The 20,168-nt window shown below is 44.8% G+C and overlaps 1 protein-coding gene across 1 annotated transcript in view; it reads right to left on the bottom strand.

Moving 5' to 3' along the window:
• Window positions 1-740: 740 nt before the first annotated feature.
• The window catches only part of LOC105564397 (homeotic protein distal-less), a 95,977-nt gene continuing 76,549 nt past the window's right edge, over window positions 741-20,168 (bottom strand). Inside the window, exons 4-5 of the mRNA XM_012016725.1 lie at window positions 2,420-2,591; window positions 741-1,130 (exon numbers count right to left, since the gene is read on the bottom strand). Coding sequence (XP_011872115.1) covers window positions 814-1,130; window positions 2,420-2,591 — 489 coding nt within the window. The 3' untranslated portion in view covers window positions 741-813. The remainder of the gene's footprint in view (window positions 1,131-2,419; window positions 2,592-20,168) is intronic.

Below are 20,168 nucleotides of genomic sequence, written 5' to 3' on the forward strand. Positions count from 1 at the left end.
CGATAAGACAGGAATTACAAATATTACATAATATTAATAAAACTTATTTCTTAGTGAATTATATTATGTTTTATTAAATAAAAATAACCCTTGCCACAGATAATATGCAAATTCGTGAAATAAAAACTTGTTTAGGATTAATATAGCATTAATATATATACAAAAAAATATATATTACCATAAACTAAATGGAAAAAAGCCGGTCTCGAACTCGAGACCTCCAGCATTCTAGTCGCTCGACTTACTAGCCCGACCACGTGTCTAAATTAAAAAATTTAACGTGTTATCGACTCGGTAGATTACACACGTGGCTCATTTAAAAATAATTTTATTTCTAAACTAATGTCCATTGGCAAGAGTTACTGCACCGTTTATTATTGGGGAGGATGTAGAACAACATATTTAAAATCTAGCCAAATCCCAGCATACGGACCTATATCTTCCCCTTGTTAGTTCCAGTTACACGATATTGTTCTTATATGTTGTCCCTAGAGTATGCTGGTCTCATTTTAGATATATTTATTGTAGAATTCTTGTATCAAGCAAATATTGTCGTCAAGTGTACGAAAAGTTAGTAAAATTAAAAATTTTTTCATGTTTGATATAAAGTCGACCAGCACAGTTTAGATTTTGCTGCGTACTTTAATTTCGTAAAGGAGTTTTGCATTTCTATAAAGCCAATGAAAAGATTACTTCTAACAAAGAATGTCGATAAAACAGACGGCTTTAGGATCCCCTTAACATCGGTTTCAATCTCATAGTCTAATCTAGCTCTCGAAGACAACGCGTCGATCCGATCGGAAGAAGCAGCACTTACGTGAGTAGTCCGGGGTTGGGGTCCGCCTGGTACCAGGAGTACTGCGGCATGTAACCCGCGTGATGTGGCGGCGGTGGCGGTGGCGGTGGATGATGCCCGGCCGTGTGCGGGTGATGATGGGAGTGGGGCGGCGCGTGTGGATGCGGATGGTGCTTCATCTCACCCGGCCAGGAGGGTGCCGGCGGGCTCTCGTTGTGCTGAGGCGACATCTCGCTTCCGGGGCTCGAGCTCCCGGGGGTGTGACCGCCACCCCCACCGCCCATGCCGCCGAGATAACCCGTCGTCGGGCTGCCCGACACGGAACTGCCGCCTCCTGAAACACAAACGTGAACCGGGAACCGTTTCAGAACCGCTCCGAATCTCGCGGCCGGCGCTGTCGCCGCCGCCGCCGCCGCTGTCGTCCCGTTCGGCTACGTCGCGTTGCTGCACATGCAGCTGCATGCGCCTGAATGGGACCGGCGTCGCAAATTGTATTAATCGCGCGAGGGAAACGGCATTGTGCGCTAATGCATCTGGTGGCTGCTACGAGACGGGAAAGAGTTTCCAGAGGGTGGTCGCGCGTTCGATTTCGCGGGCTCTAAGTCGAGCTGGGGTCTGCTCGGGGTAGGGGAGGCGTATATAGTTCATCCCTTGACTGTACGTCACGTTTCCGTGATATTCCGCCATTTAGAAGCCCTCCGATTTTTATCTTTTCCGAAACTTTGTGTTACCTTGATGCTATTCTTAAGCACGGGACTGCTACAGTTTTGTACTCATTAGTATAAGTAATGAGGTGCATCATCGAGTATGCATATACATATTTACATTCACTTATGCTTATTAATTTCTGCAACATTTAACCCGAGAAGGATTAGCGTAAAAATTAGTTCACAACCTTAATGAAAAAATGTATGATAAAAATTTAACTGCGAGACAAAGCAATTCGTACACGAAGATAAATTTAAATCGTAGATTACTATATGAGATGCAATGATGCGCATTGGGAAGTGTACAGAAGCTCGCGCTGAACTTCGTTATGAAAGAGCGGCATTCCTAGCAAGAGAAATTTCTCAAGATGGGGTTAATTACACCGCGGCCGTGTCTCTCTCGTGGCGCATTTCCGAATAAATCACTCGCTAGGCAGATTCTAGATTACCGTTAGTCGCGGAAAGAAGGCAGCGGTGAGGCGAGCGGCTTCGTCGTCGTCGGGTAGTGGCAAAGGCGCGATAAAAAATGCAGACCGCGAGAATTGCGCCGGATTATTAGTATTGTAATTACCAAGCGGTCCGCGTGCTCGCGGAGATTGCGACGGCGATGCGGCAAAGTGACGGAGCAGTCCCGTCAGGAGCGCGCAATCATCGCGCACGCTCAGTCACCAGTGACATTCAATTAACGCCGGTGGACGCTCGTCCAATTAAAAATGCGCGAGTGATCGCGTTTACGAAAACAGACCGGTCGATCGTGAGAACGATTCGATTGATCGACGGTGAATCGATCGAGCGCGCCTCCAAGATGCCAATTAAAGTGCGCGACGAGACACGGAGGGAGTTTTCTTTCGTGAATATTTTTTCATTTAAAAATTCACACGCGGGTGCGCATCTCATGTATGCAACCGGGACTCACCTCCTTGCATGAGACTTCCGGGTTGACCGGGTTGAGGGGATGGTCCTCCAGGTAGAGCGGTCCCACCCGCCAGGAGACTGCCGTGTTGGCCACCGCCGCCACCCCCGCCCTGCTGCGCCGCTTTCATCATCTTCTTGTACTTACTCCTTCTGTTTTGGAACCAGATTTTCACCTGCAAGAAGAAAGAGACGGCCGTCAGAGACAGATTTTCACGCGCGTGAACAAAGAGTAGTAATTAAAATATAAAATAGGGCTCCAATAACAACAATATTAAAACTAAACTTAAATTAACTTGATGTTAATCGTTACAATGATGGGGGCAATGTGAGCCGTCACCTGAACTTAGGTGATAAGTTTATACATCAGTCAGTATTAAAGTAAGGTATATTATAAAAATTGGCAACAGTATGTCATACATTACACTACTGCATTACCGATACATGCAGTACAGATTAACGCCAAATTAATTCAAGTTTAATTTTTAAAAAGTAGCAAGTTTTTTTTTTTACACTTCTATGCTTTTGCCCAGCGACGTCGGACTTGGCTGTTTCAAAATTCCAACGATAACGAATATAAATTATCTTATCAATATTAATTGAGCCGTCGTCCTTCGTTTTATCATAATAGTGAAGGTAACTTCCGTCAACTTTCTGAAGGTATTGGATAAGCGAGGAAGATAAAGGGGGAACTTCGCGGCGACAAAAAGATATTGCGACGGAGCAGTATGTACGTGTTTATTATATATCACGCTGAATACTTATTAAATGATTATCAGCATTTATACCGTATTTACGTTTCCGCAAGTATGACTTGTCACACAGGATTACATGTCCTATTTTTCTTTAAACCGCTGTTATTTATGCATTTATATAACGATAAATAACTTCTTGAGGCGGATCAGAAGATTTGAATACACATGCAAGATATTAATCATAACACTCTTTTTACATAAATCATCTCGCTCATAATGCGGCCACGCGCAGTAAATTGAAATATTTATAACATATCGACACGAGTTACGGTTGATGCACGTTGCTGCCGTAAAAGTTAACGTTATTCGGTGATTTTTGGCGACTGTTCGGTACATAGTGTACCGGAGTGTACACTCAGCGCCATGAATGCCTCTACTATCTGAAGAAGACGCTAAAGATATCCAATAGGAAAATTTATTTTAATAAAATGAATCGGATATTGAAATCAACGGCCGTTTTCGCCAAAAATCGCCTATTATATCCATCATTCCTGCAATGTTCGCTCGAACTTTCAGACGAATCCATGAAATAGTGTACACTCACAATTAGCGTCATGAATGCCTTTACACCTGAAGAAAGACGCTAAAGATATACAATAGGAAAATTTATTTTAATAAAATGAATTTTTCTATCGGATATTGAAACCAACGGCCGTTTCCGCCAAAAATCGCCTATTATATCCGTCATTCCTGCAATGTTTATTCCAACTTTTAGATGAATCCGTGAAATCGTCATGAAGTAGGACCGCGAACGATTTCGTGGAGATGCCGTCGCCCGATTATCGACTTGGAAATATATTTCGCAACCGCGATGCGCAAAAGCATGCCTGAGTCTAATCCGATGCTTCGCATCATCGCTCCGCGCTGCCGGGTTAGAACACGGCGGCGAAGACGAAGGAAAAAGAAAAGAAAAAGAACACTCGCCGTTTCGTAATCATCGTTTCTTTTGCCTCCTCGCTGCGATGCATAGAACCGCAGCGGCAAGGCAGCTTCGTCGTCCTGCGGCGCGTATACCGGTGCGCGCACGCGCGACCACTAGGATTGCACATGCGGTATCTTTTTTGTCTCAGCATCCGCACACACATGCACGGTACATGCACGTGACGTGCTGGCACAATCTTACGTAACCCTGCCGCGCGGAGCTGAGCGTGTACGTGTGCGGGAATACGCGAGGTGTACGACAGCCTGAACCGATGCCATATGTTTTAGACGTGTCGTCGGAATTAGTTCGCGAAGGAAATCCTACCTGCGCCGACAAAATTTCCTTTTTGCTTCGCCCACCTATGTGCGACGTCTCTCTGTTCTATGGAAACAAATGTTTTATATAACGAAGACGAATCTGATTTTACTTAATCATTCTGGAGTCACCGATACACGTTTCCCTTGTGTACACGCAATTTTCTCTTAAAATTGATCCTGAAAATCATGTGATTGTGGCACATGGCATTTGGAAGAATTTTATGAGGGTTTTTTTTAATTTTGCCATACATTTGACTAGTAAAATTCTTCCAAATGTCCCACGATCACATGATTTTCAGGATAAATTTTAAGAGAAACTTCTCTCCGTGTATACACAGTAAAATATACAATGTTAATGTTAAGATTTTTACATATTAAATGTTAAAATAACATTTATGGCGTGAGTTACTTTTTGACAAATTATAAATGTTAATTAATCAACATTATACTTACATCACATTTATGTTTATGTTCTTTTAATCTTAAGTGCGATAAAATAAAAATAAACAGGATAAGTAACGCGTACGAATATTTACAAATTAGAATAGTTGAAATAATTTTTAAGAAATGTCGACATACATGTTTCGGTTGATTTTGTGAAATAGTTGTGTTAAAAGAACTCAAAATAATATTCAATTTTTAAATAACGTACATAAAGTGTCAAGTTACTTAAAAATTGAATATTATTTTGAGTTCTTTTAACACAACTATTTCACAAAATCAACCAAAACATGTAATAACATTTCTTAAAAATTATTTCAACTAAAAGACTATTTATGTCAACATAAATATAACACATAAAAGTGTTACGAAAATAATAACACATACGTTTTATGTTAACTTTACATTGAAGTAGAAATCAAATCTTGGTAACACAAGAAAATTTTGACATTTGAATACACTAATTTTTACTGTGTATTATCCGCGTCAACAGGTCAATCAGTCTCTGCAAAAGTAAAATTTCACTTCTCACAGTTCGATTATTCTCTTTACTCTTACAATTAGATTACAATTAGTCACTTTCCGCACACGTGCCCTTCTGTTCGCGATCCCGTTACTCCACTATACGTTGTAGAAGTATTCGGCTACGCCGAATGACTTGGACGAAAACAGAGACATGCCTTTTTATTAATCGTACACCACGCCTGACTTTTTAACAAGCCTATCGCGCTGTAAACCGTCCGGGATTACCCGATCAAGCTCGATATTCCACCGCCACGTCGATCAAACGCTGCGAGATGAATACAGTGAATACGCCGCCTCTATTCACCCGGCACGAAGAATGTTTTTTTTTTCACAATTAAAGATTACTCTCCTTTCATGGTAATCTCAGTCCCGTCGAACGATGCACTCGCATGCGGCAGGGATATGAATTATAAAATAAATTATACCGTTATGGCTGTCTATTAATTATCAAACGGACAATGAAGAAACTCTTCACCCCGGAAATTCGCGCGAACGAAAAAGTAACAATTGAACGTTTCCATTTTTTTTAGCCATCTGCTTCGTCAGCATAATATTTACTCAATCAATCTTTCGAGCGTGCAGTGACGGTATCGTTGATAACGTAAGTTTTCTTTATAAAATGTAAGAAAACGGCACGTAAATACAGCTTTTTACCATTAGGCGAACCTGTTCTTTACTTTTAATAAACTCGCTTCTATTATATATAACGTAGCTACTATTTCGCGATACATTTCAACCGTCTGTCTATCTTCTAACGTCCTCTCTCGGGCCGACTTAGTTAATTGAAGTAACTGTCTAGTCTTTGATTGACGCTCAAGGTGTGAAAAAGTTGATGACATGAACGTATGTATAATATGTGCATGCTGTTTCATAGACTATTATGCAGCGGAGGATCACAAGGCTGACATAGTGAATGATGTGGGTCTTGGCTACACAATCGCTTTCAGTTTATATGGTTATGTGGTTATTCGACGAGAATGTCAAACGGGATCAAAAGGAGCAAGGATGAACATTTCGATAACTCGCACGATGCAATTACATCGGGCAAGTAAATGGCTGTCAAGTACAGAAAGGCGTCTTTACGCGAGTGTTCCAAACGAAAGATAAATGAAATTAAATAAAAAGAGTGTACAAGTTAATTATGACCTCGTCATGTACAAGTCTCGCTTCTCGTGCACTTTCCTAAAACGCGGAATGATCGTGCAGGTCGAATTGAACATTGATAACTGATCGGTAGGTACGGCGCAACGCTTTTGCATTATGCATGATGCATGAAGAAACCAGAAATAAAGTATAGTTCCTGTTTTGCGGAACACGCATCGTCACACTCCGCCGTGGCCTCTTCATTAAAAGCACGGCACGAGCTACACCGAAAGAAACACCTTGCCCGACACATCCGCATGCCTGTATCTACAGAGTATACAGAGTGTCGCAGAATCCTTTTACTTAATTTGGATGACGGATTCTTTCTTCAATTTGGAGAATTAATGTTCTTTCGAATAAAATGCTCAAGCGTTGATGTTGATAACAAAAGTACCTAGTATCCCTAGTATGCGAATTCGGTTGCTTGCACTAGTGCGCACCGAGTGCACACTAAAGCTCGTTTACAGTCAATTCTTATATTTAGCGACGGTCTGAAATATCTCCTGAAATATTTCTCAGCCAGTAAAATGATTTGTTCAGCGTCCACGCGGATCATTTTTTGGCTAAGTACTCTTTGAACGTGTATTTGAGACAAAGTTAAATATAAGAGTTCAACTCGGGACTTTGCGTTGAACGTGCTCACTTGCGTTAAAATAATTTTTCTGACGATTTCCCGCGTTGACAATGACCTGCGAGTCTGCTATAATTTATGCTCTGCGATCGTCTGTGCACGAGGTAACTTTCACATATGTACACTCTTGTAATTTGTAATTTCTTACCGCCTACAAAAAATTGTGACCTGTGGGTTTGCAGTTTCGGTTACTTGATAAGGACCTGATACTTGGGTCGAAACGTCTAGCAAATGTAACATTTAATTAATCATATTGCCAGTTGGATCAACAAGAAGTTTGGTTTCAATTAAATATAAGAAATGACTATAAACAAGGCTTAGTGTGCACTCGGTGCGCACTAATGCAAGCATTCGCTATGAATTTCAATTGTAAAATATGGACAGCTAATATTTAGTTGCGATGGCTAAATATTTTGTCATTGCGTTAGCGACAGCAAGTCATTTGCTGTGGCAGCAAACTATACGGTAGCGAAATGTGTTTTCTTCAGTGTATCTGTAAAAATTTAAAGAAAAATCGGTCACAGACTCTTCCCGGCACCTGTCATCGGGAGATCCCGAAACACCCATGTGCATACGCGTTGTTCATCGCGAAAAATATTGCGGCAACATCAGCAGCCCCTTCGGCCGGCGAGCGTGCGCCCGGCGTGCCGGCGCAAATAAATCTCTTTCTAATTGCTCGCTGAAAAACCCGGTTGCGCCGAGCAGAGATGGCGCCCGACAAAGGCCAGCAGCGCTAAAGCCCGCTTTCGACGTGCTTTATTTCGCTCAACCGACCGGACGGACGGCCTGGCCTGGCCAGCCGGAAAGTGCGGATCGCGCTCGCCGGGCGCGGCGGCGGTTTATTTATTGATATTTACAGCCGACGTTGACAGGGCACGACGCGCATCGACGGTAAGGGATGCGTCTTCGTTCGCGAGGATAATGCTGGCGTTGGGGTTCGCGTTTTTTCGCGCGGCCGGCGGCTTCTCTCTCTCGCTCTCTCACGGGAACGGCATGCGGGATATATTTGCGCGTGTCGGCGCGCTCGGCGCAAAGCATTAATTAATATCTTTTTTCCAGGTGTCGTCAGAGCACGTTAGATACTCGTACGAGAATGGTTCTTGTTGCCCCCGTATTTGGAGAACGGGACCATGAACGAGGATTTGTATTTTATTTGCGATAAGAACTGGACGTTATACAATATTTTTTTTGCATTAATTGTTCGATAAACGTCGTATTTTGAGAATATTGTAAAATTTACGAAGAAAGAAGTCACTTATAGTCACCAGTGATGATAAAAATTAAAACGGGAAGCTTGTGGTCGACCCAACTGGCATATTCCTTTATTTAATTAATACGCACCCACAGAAGAAATTTCCGGATCCAGTGCTATTACACTTGAATGTATCATATAATTATCATAAAATAGGGTCGATATAGCGCCGATCATATTTATTATAGAGAGAGGAATATTTTAGTCTTAAATGAAAAATATCTAAAATCTAGACTAAAAAGATAGTATGTACCGTCTTTTGTCGAATATCGTGGTGCCAACTTCGTGCGTTGTAAGATGGAGGGAAAATTTATTCTCAACGCAAGAATATTATATTACTCTTGTCTCAATATATTATAGTAAGTCAATCTTTTTTTAATTCGACAGAGGAGAATAAGAATTATTGATTTTATTTTGATATTGTTCTTGTTGATCTTATTTTTATACTAAATGAGGCTGAGAGAAATATAAATGCGTCAAGAATACTTTTTGTCTCGGTAACAGAAATCCTTTCTGAGGGTGCGACGATGGCTCACTTAGTATCACTTGATAAGGACCCAAAAATAGGGTCGAAACGTTGTTATTAAATAAATTAAGGAATATGCCAGTTGGGTTGACTACAAGTTTCCCGTTTTAATATTTAAATTGTAAAATTTCTACGTATCTTTTTCAAACAGGCGTTTAGCTTTTATGTAACATATACTTGTGCTGTATATCAATGTAAACTCTTTTTACACGATAGGCTCTGTTATTCCAATTCAGGTGATAGAGAAAGTCTTGAAATGCGTGCGAAAATATCAAGTTTTTATGGCGCGAGATGTGGTTCGAGATAATAATGATTGTTCTCTCGCGGTGGATACGACGACAAGCTCGGTCGTCAGTGATTTATTACTCCCTGTACTACTCATTACTCCGTTACTAACATTCTTTCCATCAAATCTTTCCCACAATTTGCGTACTGCTTGAAAGAGAAAAATGCCCCCTTTGAGAAACCCAAGATCGTACATGTCGATTTTGTTGTAAATACAACATTTCCACAGAAACTGTAGAGAAACAAGCGTTGATTAGTTAATATTAAGTATATTGCTTCGTCACATACTCATAGATAAGAAAAATTTGGATGCACTAACATGTATATTAACGTGTTATTTGAAGAATAGTCACAAGCAATTTATTACACGAATTGTTTAATATAACAAATTTGTGTAGCTTTTTGTCGCCAGCAGTAATTAACCAAGGGGAATTTTTAAAAAATCGACCAAACTGACAAAAACGATGATCTTTATTTTAGTCACTTTTAAAATAAGGATCATCATTTTTGCCAGTTTGGTCGATTTTTTCAAAAAAACTTCCCCTGATATAATATAAGAATAACATATATTAATTTCCACTCAATTTATTAAGTTCGTCTCGTGAAAATTTGAAATTCTCAGGCCACATATGAAGAAACCACACCGGGTGTTAAGAGTAACCGGAGAAATAAATCAAATTACACTCCAAGAGTGAATCATAGAGCCGTCGACTGGCCGCGAGGTAGCAATCAAAATCGCTTTATACTCGAGCGGCGTAACAACGAGCGACGCAGGCATGAGGCGTCGAGCGGAGCCTTCGCGGCTTCGCGTCGCGCGAGTTAAAGGAAGAATAACCGAACGAGGGAGCCGAGGGATACAAATGCACCCTGATGCCGACGGGCACCGGCAGGTACGGTGGCAAGCTGTCGTTATCTCTCGGTTGGACTTAGACGCGCGTGTTACGTGCTTCTCCGCGCGTCGAATGGCCGTCGGGCGGCCCCGCGCGAGTAAGCGAGCGAGCGAGCGAGCGAGCGAGCAAAAATTGCGCCGGAGCAGCCGGTGGTCGCCTCGCCTCGCCTCGTCTCGTCTCGCCTCGCGAGGGGCAAAAAGAGGAAGCGAGGACGCCGTTGCTGCCGGACCGATGATGTTGCCGCGGCCAGCGACGGGCTTCCGACGTCGCCGCGGGCGAGGAACTCGGTAACAGTCCGCGCTGTCGATATCGCTGATGCATACTCAATGAGCGACGGATCGTCGCCAGGAGGACGAAGGGGACGGAAGAGAATGCCAGCGGGCAGGGAACGAAGGGGGCGGGTTGCGATCGAGGGGACAGGTAAGATTTTAGACGAAAAAGTGCAGCGCGAATCGAAGGCGATGCTGTTTAATATGTATGAGTAGCATCTAGGAGTAATATTATCTCTGTATAAATGGAAACGCTCCCACCGCGATTCGATCCGCGTCGGGGCTGCATCCTCGGATCGCGATGCAGCACGATGATTTCAAAGTCCCTACGCCCGAGACGAGGGGGGGAGGGACACTGCGGAAGGATGAGTCGTTAGAACTTGAGCTCTTCTTTTTGGATGGCTGAAACTGCGGATGTCATGTCAGCTCGCAGGTTGTTACTTAATAAACGTTTCGCACATTTAATAAAGCTAATATTAATAATGTACTTGCAAAGTGCGTCACGCGAGTAATACTTTATCTAAATAATAAGAAAGTAAACGGAAAAGAGTTGACATCGAAAGGTGTCGTGGCTATCGAGAATATCGATAGAACGAATCGCTTCGATCAATCGCCGCGTACTCGCCAACCATCGGTTGGCAGCAGTCGGGAGTAAAAATGTCTCGCTTCCATATCTATTTTTTCTTTCTTTTTTGCATAGCGCTGTCGATCCATTTGGTGCTTCGAATCGGCGGAATTTACTCTGCCAATATTGGCTGAGATGTGGCGGGGCGAGTGGACTAAATTATTCGTCGTAAAGGTGGCACAATTAGCATTTACGAAAAATATAGTTCTGGACGCGGTAATGAAACATCGTTGACGGTCAGTTCGAGGAATCGTGCGATCGATACATTTTGCAGAAATGCTGTGACACACATACTGGACAGTTTTCTTATTCCTAATAAAATCGTACGGATCAATCAGCAAACGTTTTGCTAATTCTATTATATTGTAACTTGTTAAAATGTAATTTGGCAAATTGTGTTGGCACGTATCCGTTGCCCGACGGCAATTATATTGTGCGTGATACATGTTCTCCGTTGCTGACCTCATCGCAACTCATTCCTCATTCGATCGAAGACTGAACAATTAAATACAATTACAGCGACGATGATGACAGAACGACTAATGATACCATATGAAGTCACCGAATAGTTCGCAGTCAATAACATTTGAAATATAACTCTCGTAATTTTGCCAGACACGTGGAGTGAATTTTATCTTAAAATTTACCCTAAAAATCAAATGTGATGTCGTGGGACAGCGTGTCATTTCGAAGAATTTTGTGAGAATTTCTGGAAATTTTAACATACATTTTATTCATGTGTGTAAAATTTCAAAAAACTCTCATAAAATTCTTCGAAATGACATGTTGTCCCACGATATCGTATTTGATTTTCAGAGTAAATTTTAAGAGAAAATTCTCTCCGCGTAATATTAAAAATTTTTATAAATTTTCCGACGACTCTTCAATTTGTCATATATAGATACACATGTATATGGGCAAACAAATCTTCAAGTTGATACAACAAAACAATTTAGTTGGACAATTTGAAACATGCGCAGAATCCTTTTATAATATTCAACTAAACGAATTCAGTTCACGCAACAAGCACAATTATTAAGGACGTAATGAGATGGACGAATTTGTTATCTCAACCATAAAATCTTGTTCAGATAAACAACTCGTGGAAACAAAATAGTGGTTGTAACATTTAACTTCTTTTCAGCAACATATTTTTCATTTTATACAACCAAATTACATGTTCAGTCAACAAAATGATTCAATCCAATTATCTCGTTTCATTCAACTAAATGGGTCTCTCAGATAGATAAAAAAATCTTTTTCTCGGCCGCGCTATCCTATAAGTTTTAAGCGATCGAATCGCAAATTACGGAGAACCCGAATCATATCGCGCGCTCCCACACAGGGTTCCATGGCGCGAAATTGAAAGTTACATCGCAGGCGCTGTGTGTCGCGCACGTAGGTTCGAATTATTCCTGGCGGCGCGGCGCGGCGCGGCGGGTCGATCCCCCTTCGTACGGCGGGACCCCCGTTGGCACGTTCTGAATGATCCAATCTGTCCGCACAATAAATAATCACGCGTATCGGTACGGCCTACCTGCGGCCGAAAGCCGTAACAAACTAATCCGTCATCGGTGCTCGACGCCGCCGCGCCGGTGCGCCTCGCTGTGGATTTTCAGCGCGCGGCGATCGCGCGGGACGCGGCGAGGAGCGCGCGGTGAGGTCACCCTCGTTGATGCCCTTTATGCGAGCTAACTAAGTAGATCAACGAGCGTACATCTGATAGCGCCGAATTAGCGGTACACTTGTCCGCGCGGAAGAGACAGGGCGAAATGTGAGAAAGGGACTTTCACATACGATATATCGAAGTGGAGGACGATTCGATTTATCTCGACGGCGCGTTCAACTTCGGCCTCGCGCGGCTACCTGGCCCGGCTAAAAATCGCTACCGAAAGACACGAGAGGAAGAAGTAGGGATTACTTTTTCTTCTTTACCACCGGCACACGCAATTTCTCCTAATTGCTAAACGCGTCCCGCGGTATCGCGCTAGTGCGCCCGAAATCACACTTGGTCGCAGCTGGATAACATATGTCGCGCATTTCGAGGAGGACGGTCGCTCGGCCGGGCACACGGCGGATATCATAAGCGTTTACATTTCCAGCTATCGGGCCGGGTGAAGAGGATACGGGGGAGTAGGAGGTCAGGGAGAATAATAACAGCCGTGTAAATGCGTCACTAGGGCCCCGTTCGTTCGCATAATGCTATAATGCCTTTTTTTTTTCATTTCGCTCGCCCGCTCACTCCTACAATGCAACGTCGACCCCTCCGGCCTCCGCGCTCCTCTCGCCGTCGCGCGCGCCGGGGCCCCTCGCTGCCTCGGCGGTTCCCACTTCCTGCCTGGCATCGGTGATGCGCAGTGCCACCTCAACAACGAAATTCCCCAACGGTGCAGCGGGTCCTCCTCGCTTTTGTTTCGTTCACGGTTGTTTCTTTTGTATGTACGACCGCGAACGTAGCGGGAAAGTTCACCGTCGGAATCCGGCGATGATATAAAAGGAATTACAGATGTTATCAAGCGGCGTGATTCGCGTGTTTCATGGAGTCCGCGTTCAGATTTCAGCTAAGCTCCTCGGCTTCTTGCACGGCGGATTACGTCCTCATAATCCGAAGGACGATCTTGATCGCCTATCATCCCTCGCGCCCGCGACGCTCAAAGGTGCATTAATTGAGCAGCGAGTCGCCGGCTAATATCCCCTCAACGAAGTACAATGAAAAAGGCAAGCCGCCCGACTTGTCTCTACCGGTTTACCTATCGCGCCGACACGCGAGTCTTGCCATTTTTCCGGCGTGATAATGGGACCTGGGAACGACGGCCGCGCCGCGACAGGGGGCGCGTACGATGTTGCGCGCAATCGCCTCCTCGTCGCCACGCCGTTTCGCCGCTCGCGACACAAAGCCGCGCGTGCTAGCTTTGTCCGGTGAAATCTTAATCGGAAGCGCGATTATCGCGATATCGTTATTATACGCTTCGCGCACTCCGCGTCCGCTCCGCGCCGCGCCGCGCCGGCACGAGGTCGCGCGAAGAGACGAAAAGTGCTTGAAATCAAACGCAATTCCGCAGTGGGCTCACGTGCCGCGGACAACGGTGACACCGTGACGAGCGGAATACCGCGGAGCGGTACAACACCGTCACCGTTCCTTTTGTACCGTCGCCATTTGTTATTTTCTACATATTCATAACGGCGTTACATCACACCGGCGCGTACCGATGCATTCTCTCTCCCGCTCCCGTTGCTCGTTTTTTCCCCTCCCCCTCCCCCCCGCGCCGGAGTATTTTTCCCCGCTTTCCGTTTCCACGTCTACGGATACCAATCAGTGGTTGTCATCCATCAACGTCCGCCGTTGATGCGTTTCGCGCAGATTTGCTAGGTCTTAAGGAATGACCACGCAGAAACAGCGCTGGCCGCGTCACAATTAAAATGCGATTAATGCATCGCGAGCGTATCGAGTCGCTGATTTCTGCGGCGGTAAACGGCTTTTTGAAAAGGCTCATTGCTAATTGCCCAGTTCCGCTCATGTGCGGGAGAAACACGGTTGCGGGGACTCGCGAATGCGCGACCGCGCTCGCGGAAAAAAAGTAAGACCCGACCGAATCTGTGTTCTCCCTAGACTGCGCTCGAACAATTCCGATGTACTGTACTGCTCTCGCAATCTCCCTCTTATCAAGAAACATTGCTTCCTCAGACGTGCGGAAGATATTATTTTTCGAAGGCAGTTAATCTCGCCCCTGAAAGCGCGCGCTGTGCGCGCGAGTGGGTAAACAATCCAATTAGTTTTCCAATTAACAAAATTTCTTTCAGGGGGAGCCCGATCTCCCTCCAACTTCCTGCGTACGTATAGCTCCGATGGGTTTCATCGGCCACGTTCTTAATCGACCCCGTATTCCTCCCCCTCCCCTTCCCCCTGATCAACCCCCACGGAAAAATATATATTTCATTATATATAAAGAAAAGTAAAGAGGATACATTCGTTTTGTATTACTCGTATATGCGTTATAAGAAAAATATACCACTACTATAAATGTAATACCAATAAATTGGAATTTTTCACATATCATTCGTATGTATTAAAAATATATGATAAAATGTATGGTATATATACACTAAAATGCATAGCTGGGTATATAATTATATACGTCTAATGTGTGCATTGTGTATTTTTATATATTGCATCATATTTTTTATATAAAAATATTAAAAGGAATATAAAAGGAAGTGTATATAAAATATATGTATATTCCCTAAATGTAGATACTGAGAACGTTTGGAGGATATCTATAGACTGTGAACGGTATGTCTTTTGGTATATATTCGGTATGTGTTACTCACGTCCCAATAAACGCAGTTAAGCTTATGTTATGTAATCCAGGATATACACGTATATGTATATAATATTACATTAGGTGTTTCTAAGTACCTTAGAATTTAGGCTCTCAACGCTTTACCGACGCAGATCAAATTGATTCCATTTGCCACAACTGTTAGATGCGATTTCTCGCCACTTCTTACATACCTGGCTGTTAGTTGATTTTTAAATACGAGAAAGTGTAACGTGCAATCGTTGCCTCGCGGCAGCGAAGAGCGTTGTTGCGAAATTATGTAGAAATATAATTTAAATATTGTTCATATATTTCACATACATTTTTAGTATACTTTTGACGTATATATAATGTTATATACGATTTTTCAAATCGAATTTTTACATACCAAATGTATGAAATATATTACCATATATTCTCACCTACTTTTTGAAATACATATTTTTCCGTGGGGGTAAACCAGAGCTCATCCTTTGTATCGCGCGCAGTGCCAACGCGCAGTCCCGACGGGTCTATTCCCGCAGATTTCAGCGCAAGTTCGCGCGAGGCATTTACGCAGGATCAGCCGCAACCTGTGGTCCTGCGTTACGTGAGAAAATCTTCGGGCACCGTTATTGTATATCGCGCCGGCTGTCGTTCGCAAGACACAAAGACCCTATTCATCCGCATGCAATTGCATGTGTAGGAACCGATCCCGACTTCCACCATGCTGCGCGTCCATGCCTCGCGCTATCCTCTCCATCGACGAATACCCTCCCCCGCCTCCCCCTGGCCGCTCAGCCTCGTTACCGTGTTACATCGCGGCGGAAAAGAATTCGCGGTAAGCCGAAAGCAATACGCGTCTCTCTGCAAACTCGCGGAATCCCCCGGCGAGGAGCCGCAAATGGACATTAACGGGCGCGAAAACCCACACCTCACCCGCTCGCCGCTGCGTCGCGTAACTGTGTTGTGCCGATCGTACGCAATTGCGACTTGTTTGAATGCGATTACTCGTTCAACGCGTATTACATTGGGTAGCGATTACTAATCTTTCTGTTACGCTCGAGATTAATAGGGCGATAGTATTTTTACGACACGAGTTATTAGCTTTATGGGCTTATTAATATTAATTAGCGCCCGTTTATTCCTTACGCTGATTGAGATGCGGCGATTTACAGACGGTCTCTCAACTGAGGATGAAATTACGCTCGCGCCTATCAGTACCGGAAAATTTTGGGCTTTAATTTTTTTAAGAGTACGGCATTTGACAAAATTGAAAACTCATGCCTCTTATTATTATGTAAATTATGGCTGTGTTATAAAAAATATATTATACCATAAATAGAGAAAAGCTTGTCTTTTTTCTCTTCCTCTTTTCTCTTTCTCTACAAAGGCAATCGGATAAAAAGATAATCAAAAGCAAAGTTGGTATATCAATCGAGGTATTCAAGTTTGCATGCAGCGACTCCTCGCGAGCGAGCCCCAGCGCAGGAAAAGCGGCGCAGCATTAATCCGGGCGTATCTTTCTCATCGTAGTGGCGCATTTGGGGAGAAGCGCTGGTCGAGACCGCGGATATATATGGCCTCACTTCGCAATTTTCGCGATGAACATGACGCGGGATCTGACGGACATTCCCATGTCCGTGTTCTCGCGGGTTTCCACGAGCCGGAATAAGTCCTCGTTTGTAGGTGGGTACCTTCGTCACGGTGAGCGATTCGCAGCATGGTTTACCGGACAATCGTGGTGGATGCGCTCGAGGACGATGAGCGGAGACAGGACAGAGAAGAGAGAGAGAGAGAGAGAGAGAGAGAGAGAGAGAGAGAGAGAAAGAGAGAGAGAGAGAGAGAGAGAGAGAGAGAGGGGGAGGGAGAGAAAGAATAAATCGAAAGGAGGGAGAAAAATAGAAGGAGAGAGGCCGGGGAAAACAGAGAGGAGAGACAATCAGTGAAGAGAAAGGGAAAGAAAGAGAGAGAGGGGGGGGACCTTCTTCTTGGTAGCGGCCACGGAGGAAGAGAGCGAGGGACCACCATGTACACAGAGACGCGAGGGAAGCGAGGAGAATGTCGTGCTGTGCTCATCGAGGTGTAGATCCTCGTCCCCTGGGTCGTTCCTACGCCGTGGTCAGCGTCCCACTAAGCCACGGTCACGTTTACGTTGTCGCTTCAACCGCGTCTAAACCGTTGTCGTATGTGCCAGCGTTAATCTTACTCGGTCTTACGCGATCATCAGGATTTGCGCCGTCTTTCCGGCGAGCGTCCGCCGTTATATGATAAATTGCGTCGATAGAATGTCAGCAGACACCGTCGAATATACCGCTCGTGATATGCGCAGGCGCGCACGAAGATAAGTTTCATAAACGCAGGATCGCTGTGGCCTCCCGTAAATATTGGCCGCGATAAAAAAAAATGCATCCGCGTCTCTTAACGAGCGTGAGGTATCGACTGTTAATCTCTCTCGCTGAACTCGGCGGCAAAACTCATTCGGCGACATTACGAATTCCGCGACTTCTCTCTCGCTCTCTCTTTCGCATTTGCATGACAACTGTGCTATTATGACGAAAGTTCCATCCCTTTCACGCTCGCGCCTCAGCGAAACTTGGCACTTGGCTCCTTCCATTAGAGCGACAATGAGGTTGACTTTCGACGGTGAGACAATACGACAATACGAGACGCGATATCTTGATCTATCTCTCGCAACAACTAGAGTGGCCCCTGCGTGAAATACCTACGGTATCCCTGAACACGTAGTCCTCGTCGCGCGATAAAATCGTTTACGCCGCGCCAAAAGTTTCGCTTCGGCGAGCGCCTCCTCGCGCTTCGAATCGCACCTGGCGCGAGGTAGCAGGTTGCCGAGCGGCTGCGGAGACGATCGGTACCGCGAAACATTGCGAAAGAAATAATTAATAAGTGCCGCTGCACGAATCGGAAACGCGGTAATAGAAATAACGGACGGTGCACAAAAGTCTCCAATTACACTCGGGTAAGAAGAAGTATCGGTGTAGAGAAGAGACTGGATCTCGTATGACAACTTGAAAATATTAAAATGAGTAATCGATGGGACATTACACCTCTGCTCAGGTTCACAAGTCGATGATCAAATCGATATCGATCATGATTTTTCGAACCGTTTGACTTGATGACTAGATTCCTCACTGACCTTCGCTGCAAGAAGATCGATAGAGATAATACTTTGTCGATTTCTTGTCGACGTATATTTAGCATCTATAGATGTGTGCATATCAATTTGATGTACAAAAGATATCGTATCAGTGTTGACTAATTATTAATAATTTAATTGATATATAGTAGATATCATATTCAAGTCGAGTCGACAAATGGAGATGTTGATTCGACTTCAATATGATATCAATTGAAATATGACTAGACCGTGGACAGAACATTTTCGAGATATCGCGATGAAATCTTGTAAATATCAACTTGATTATTGATTTGCACATGATTTCAACATGATATTCACCAGATTCTTCATCAACTTGTGAACCCGGGGAATACAGCAAGTCTCACAGCGCTTCCAGTCGTTGAGAGAAACGAAGAGTCCAATGATCGTACCTGCGAGAAGACACCTGGAGGAACAGCAAAGGGGCAAATTTTACATGAATATTCCGATTCGAAGTTTTCCACTGCGGCCCAACACGTCGTCGCGAAAGAGAGTTCTAAGTCTCGACCGCTTGTATCGTCATCGTGCGCATTTCTTATCCACCTCATATCTGATTTCCGTAACGGTCTCTACGTACGTCCACTTCCACCTCTTTGTGTCGCTAATGCTCGCTAGGCTCGCATTTTCGCGATCGCGATCGCGCCGCAGAAAGAGGAAACGCAATCGTTCCGGCGCGCAGGTCGATATCTCAATCTCGTCTCCTATTTTTTTTATTCGTGCGTGCTCGCGAATGCCCAGCCGGTCCTTTACCGCGCGTACCTCACGGGTTAGACAGGGTCGTTCGCCACCGAGCTGGTAAGCCACGCGCTGTACATGGCGCACGCGATGCGCCGCCGAGCTGCCGATTTCCGTAAAAGTCTAGAAACGCTCTCCGCGCGCGGCCCGGCCCGGCGGAGCGCGAAGCCGGCTCCTCCCGGCTTACCTAAATGGACCTTAGCGCTTCCACGAAAGCGAACGCGAAGACGCATTCCCGCGACGCACGTACGGACTTGATGCACGGTTGCGCACCGAGTTGCGAGTCCCTTACGTCTTAATTCGTGCATGCGCGGCCTGGGAGCGCGCGGGGACCTACCGGTGGGGCCTAGACGAACGAACAGGTGTGAGATGCGCCGTGAGGAAATGGCGGAACTGATGTTTACCGCGAAACGCTTGATGCGTACGTGCGTATTCGCGGCCATTCATTGCGCGCACGTCGCGCACTGGTACACCACGAGCAGCGGTTTCCGATTCTTTGGAAGATTAAACATCTCGAAGTAGCACTTCCGATCGTTCCATTAATGTAGGGAAGGTTAATCTTTGTGCTACGCAGTAATTAAGATCAACGGGAAATCCGCCGGGAATCGAGAACAATAACGCAAGCGGCAACGGGGATCTCTAAATTAATGGACTTTGCGGGGAAAGTCGGTCCATCGGGAAAGACCCCGGGTGAAATTATGCCACCGCAACCGGGGCGCGGGGGTCGTCAAAGCGTGTTAAATCGCGTATTAAGAGATTAGTTTTACGGCGCGGCACGGATAAAAACTGCGCGGTGATCAATCCTCCGCGCAAGCGGATGCGGCGCGTTCAAAGCACGCTAAATCACGCCTCCAAAGAGGGAGAGAACGAGAGGGGGAGGAGAGAGAGAGAGAGAGAGAGAGAGAGAGAGAGAGAGAGAGAGAGAGAGAGAGAGAGAGAGAGAGAGAGAGAGAGAGAGAGA

The sequence above is a fragment of the Vollenhovia emeryi genome, unplaced genomic scaffold, assembly GCF_000949405.1.
Source record: "Vollenhovia emeryi isolate VEMERY1.0 unplaced genomic scaffold, V.emery_V1.0 DF939165.1, whole genome shotgun sequence".
NCBI lineage: Eukaryota > Metazoa > Arthropoda > Insecta > Hymenoptera > Formicidae > Vollenhovia > Vollenhovia emeryi.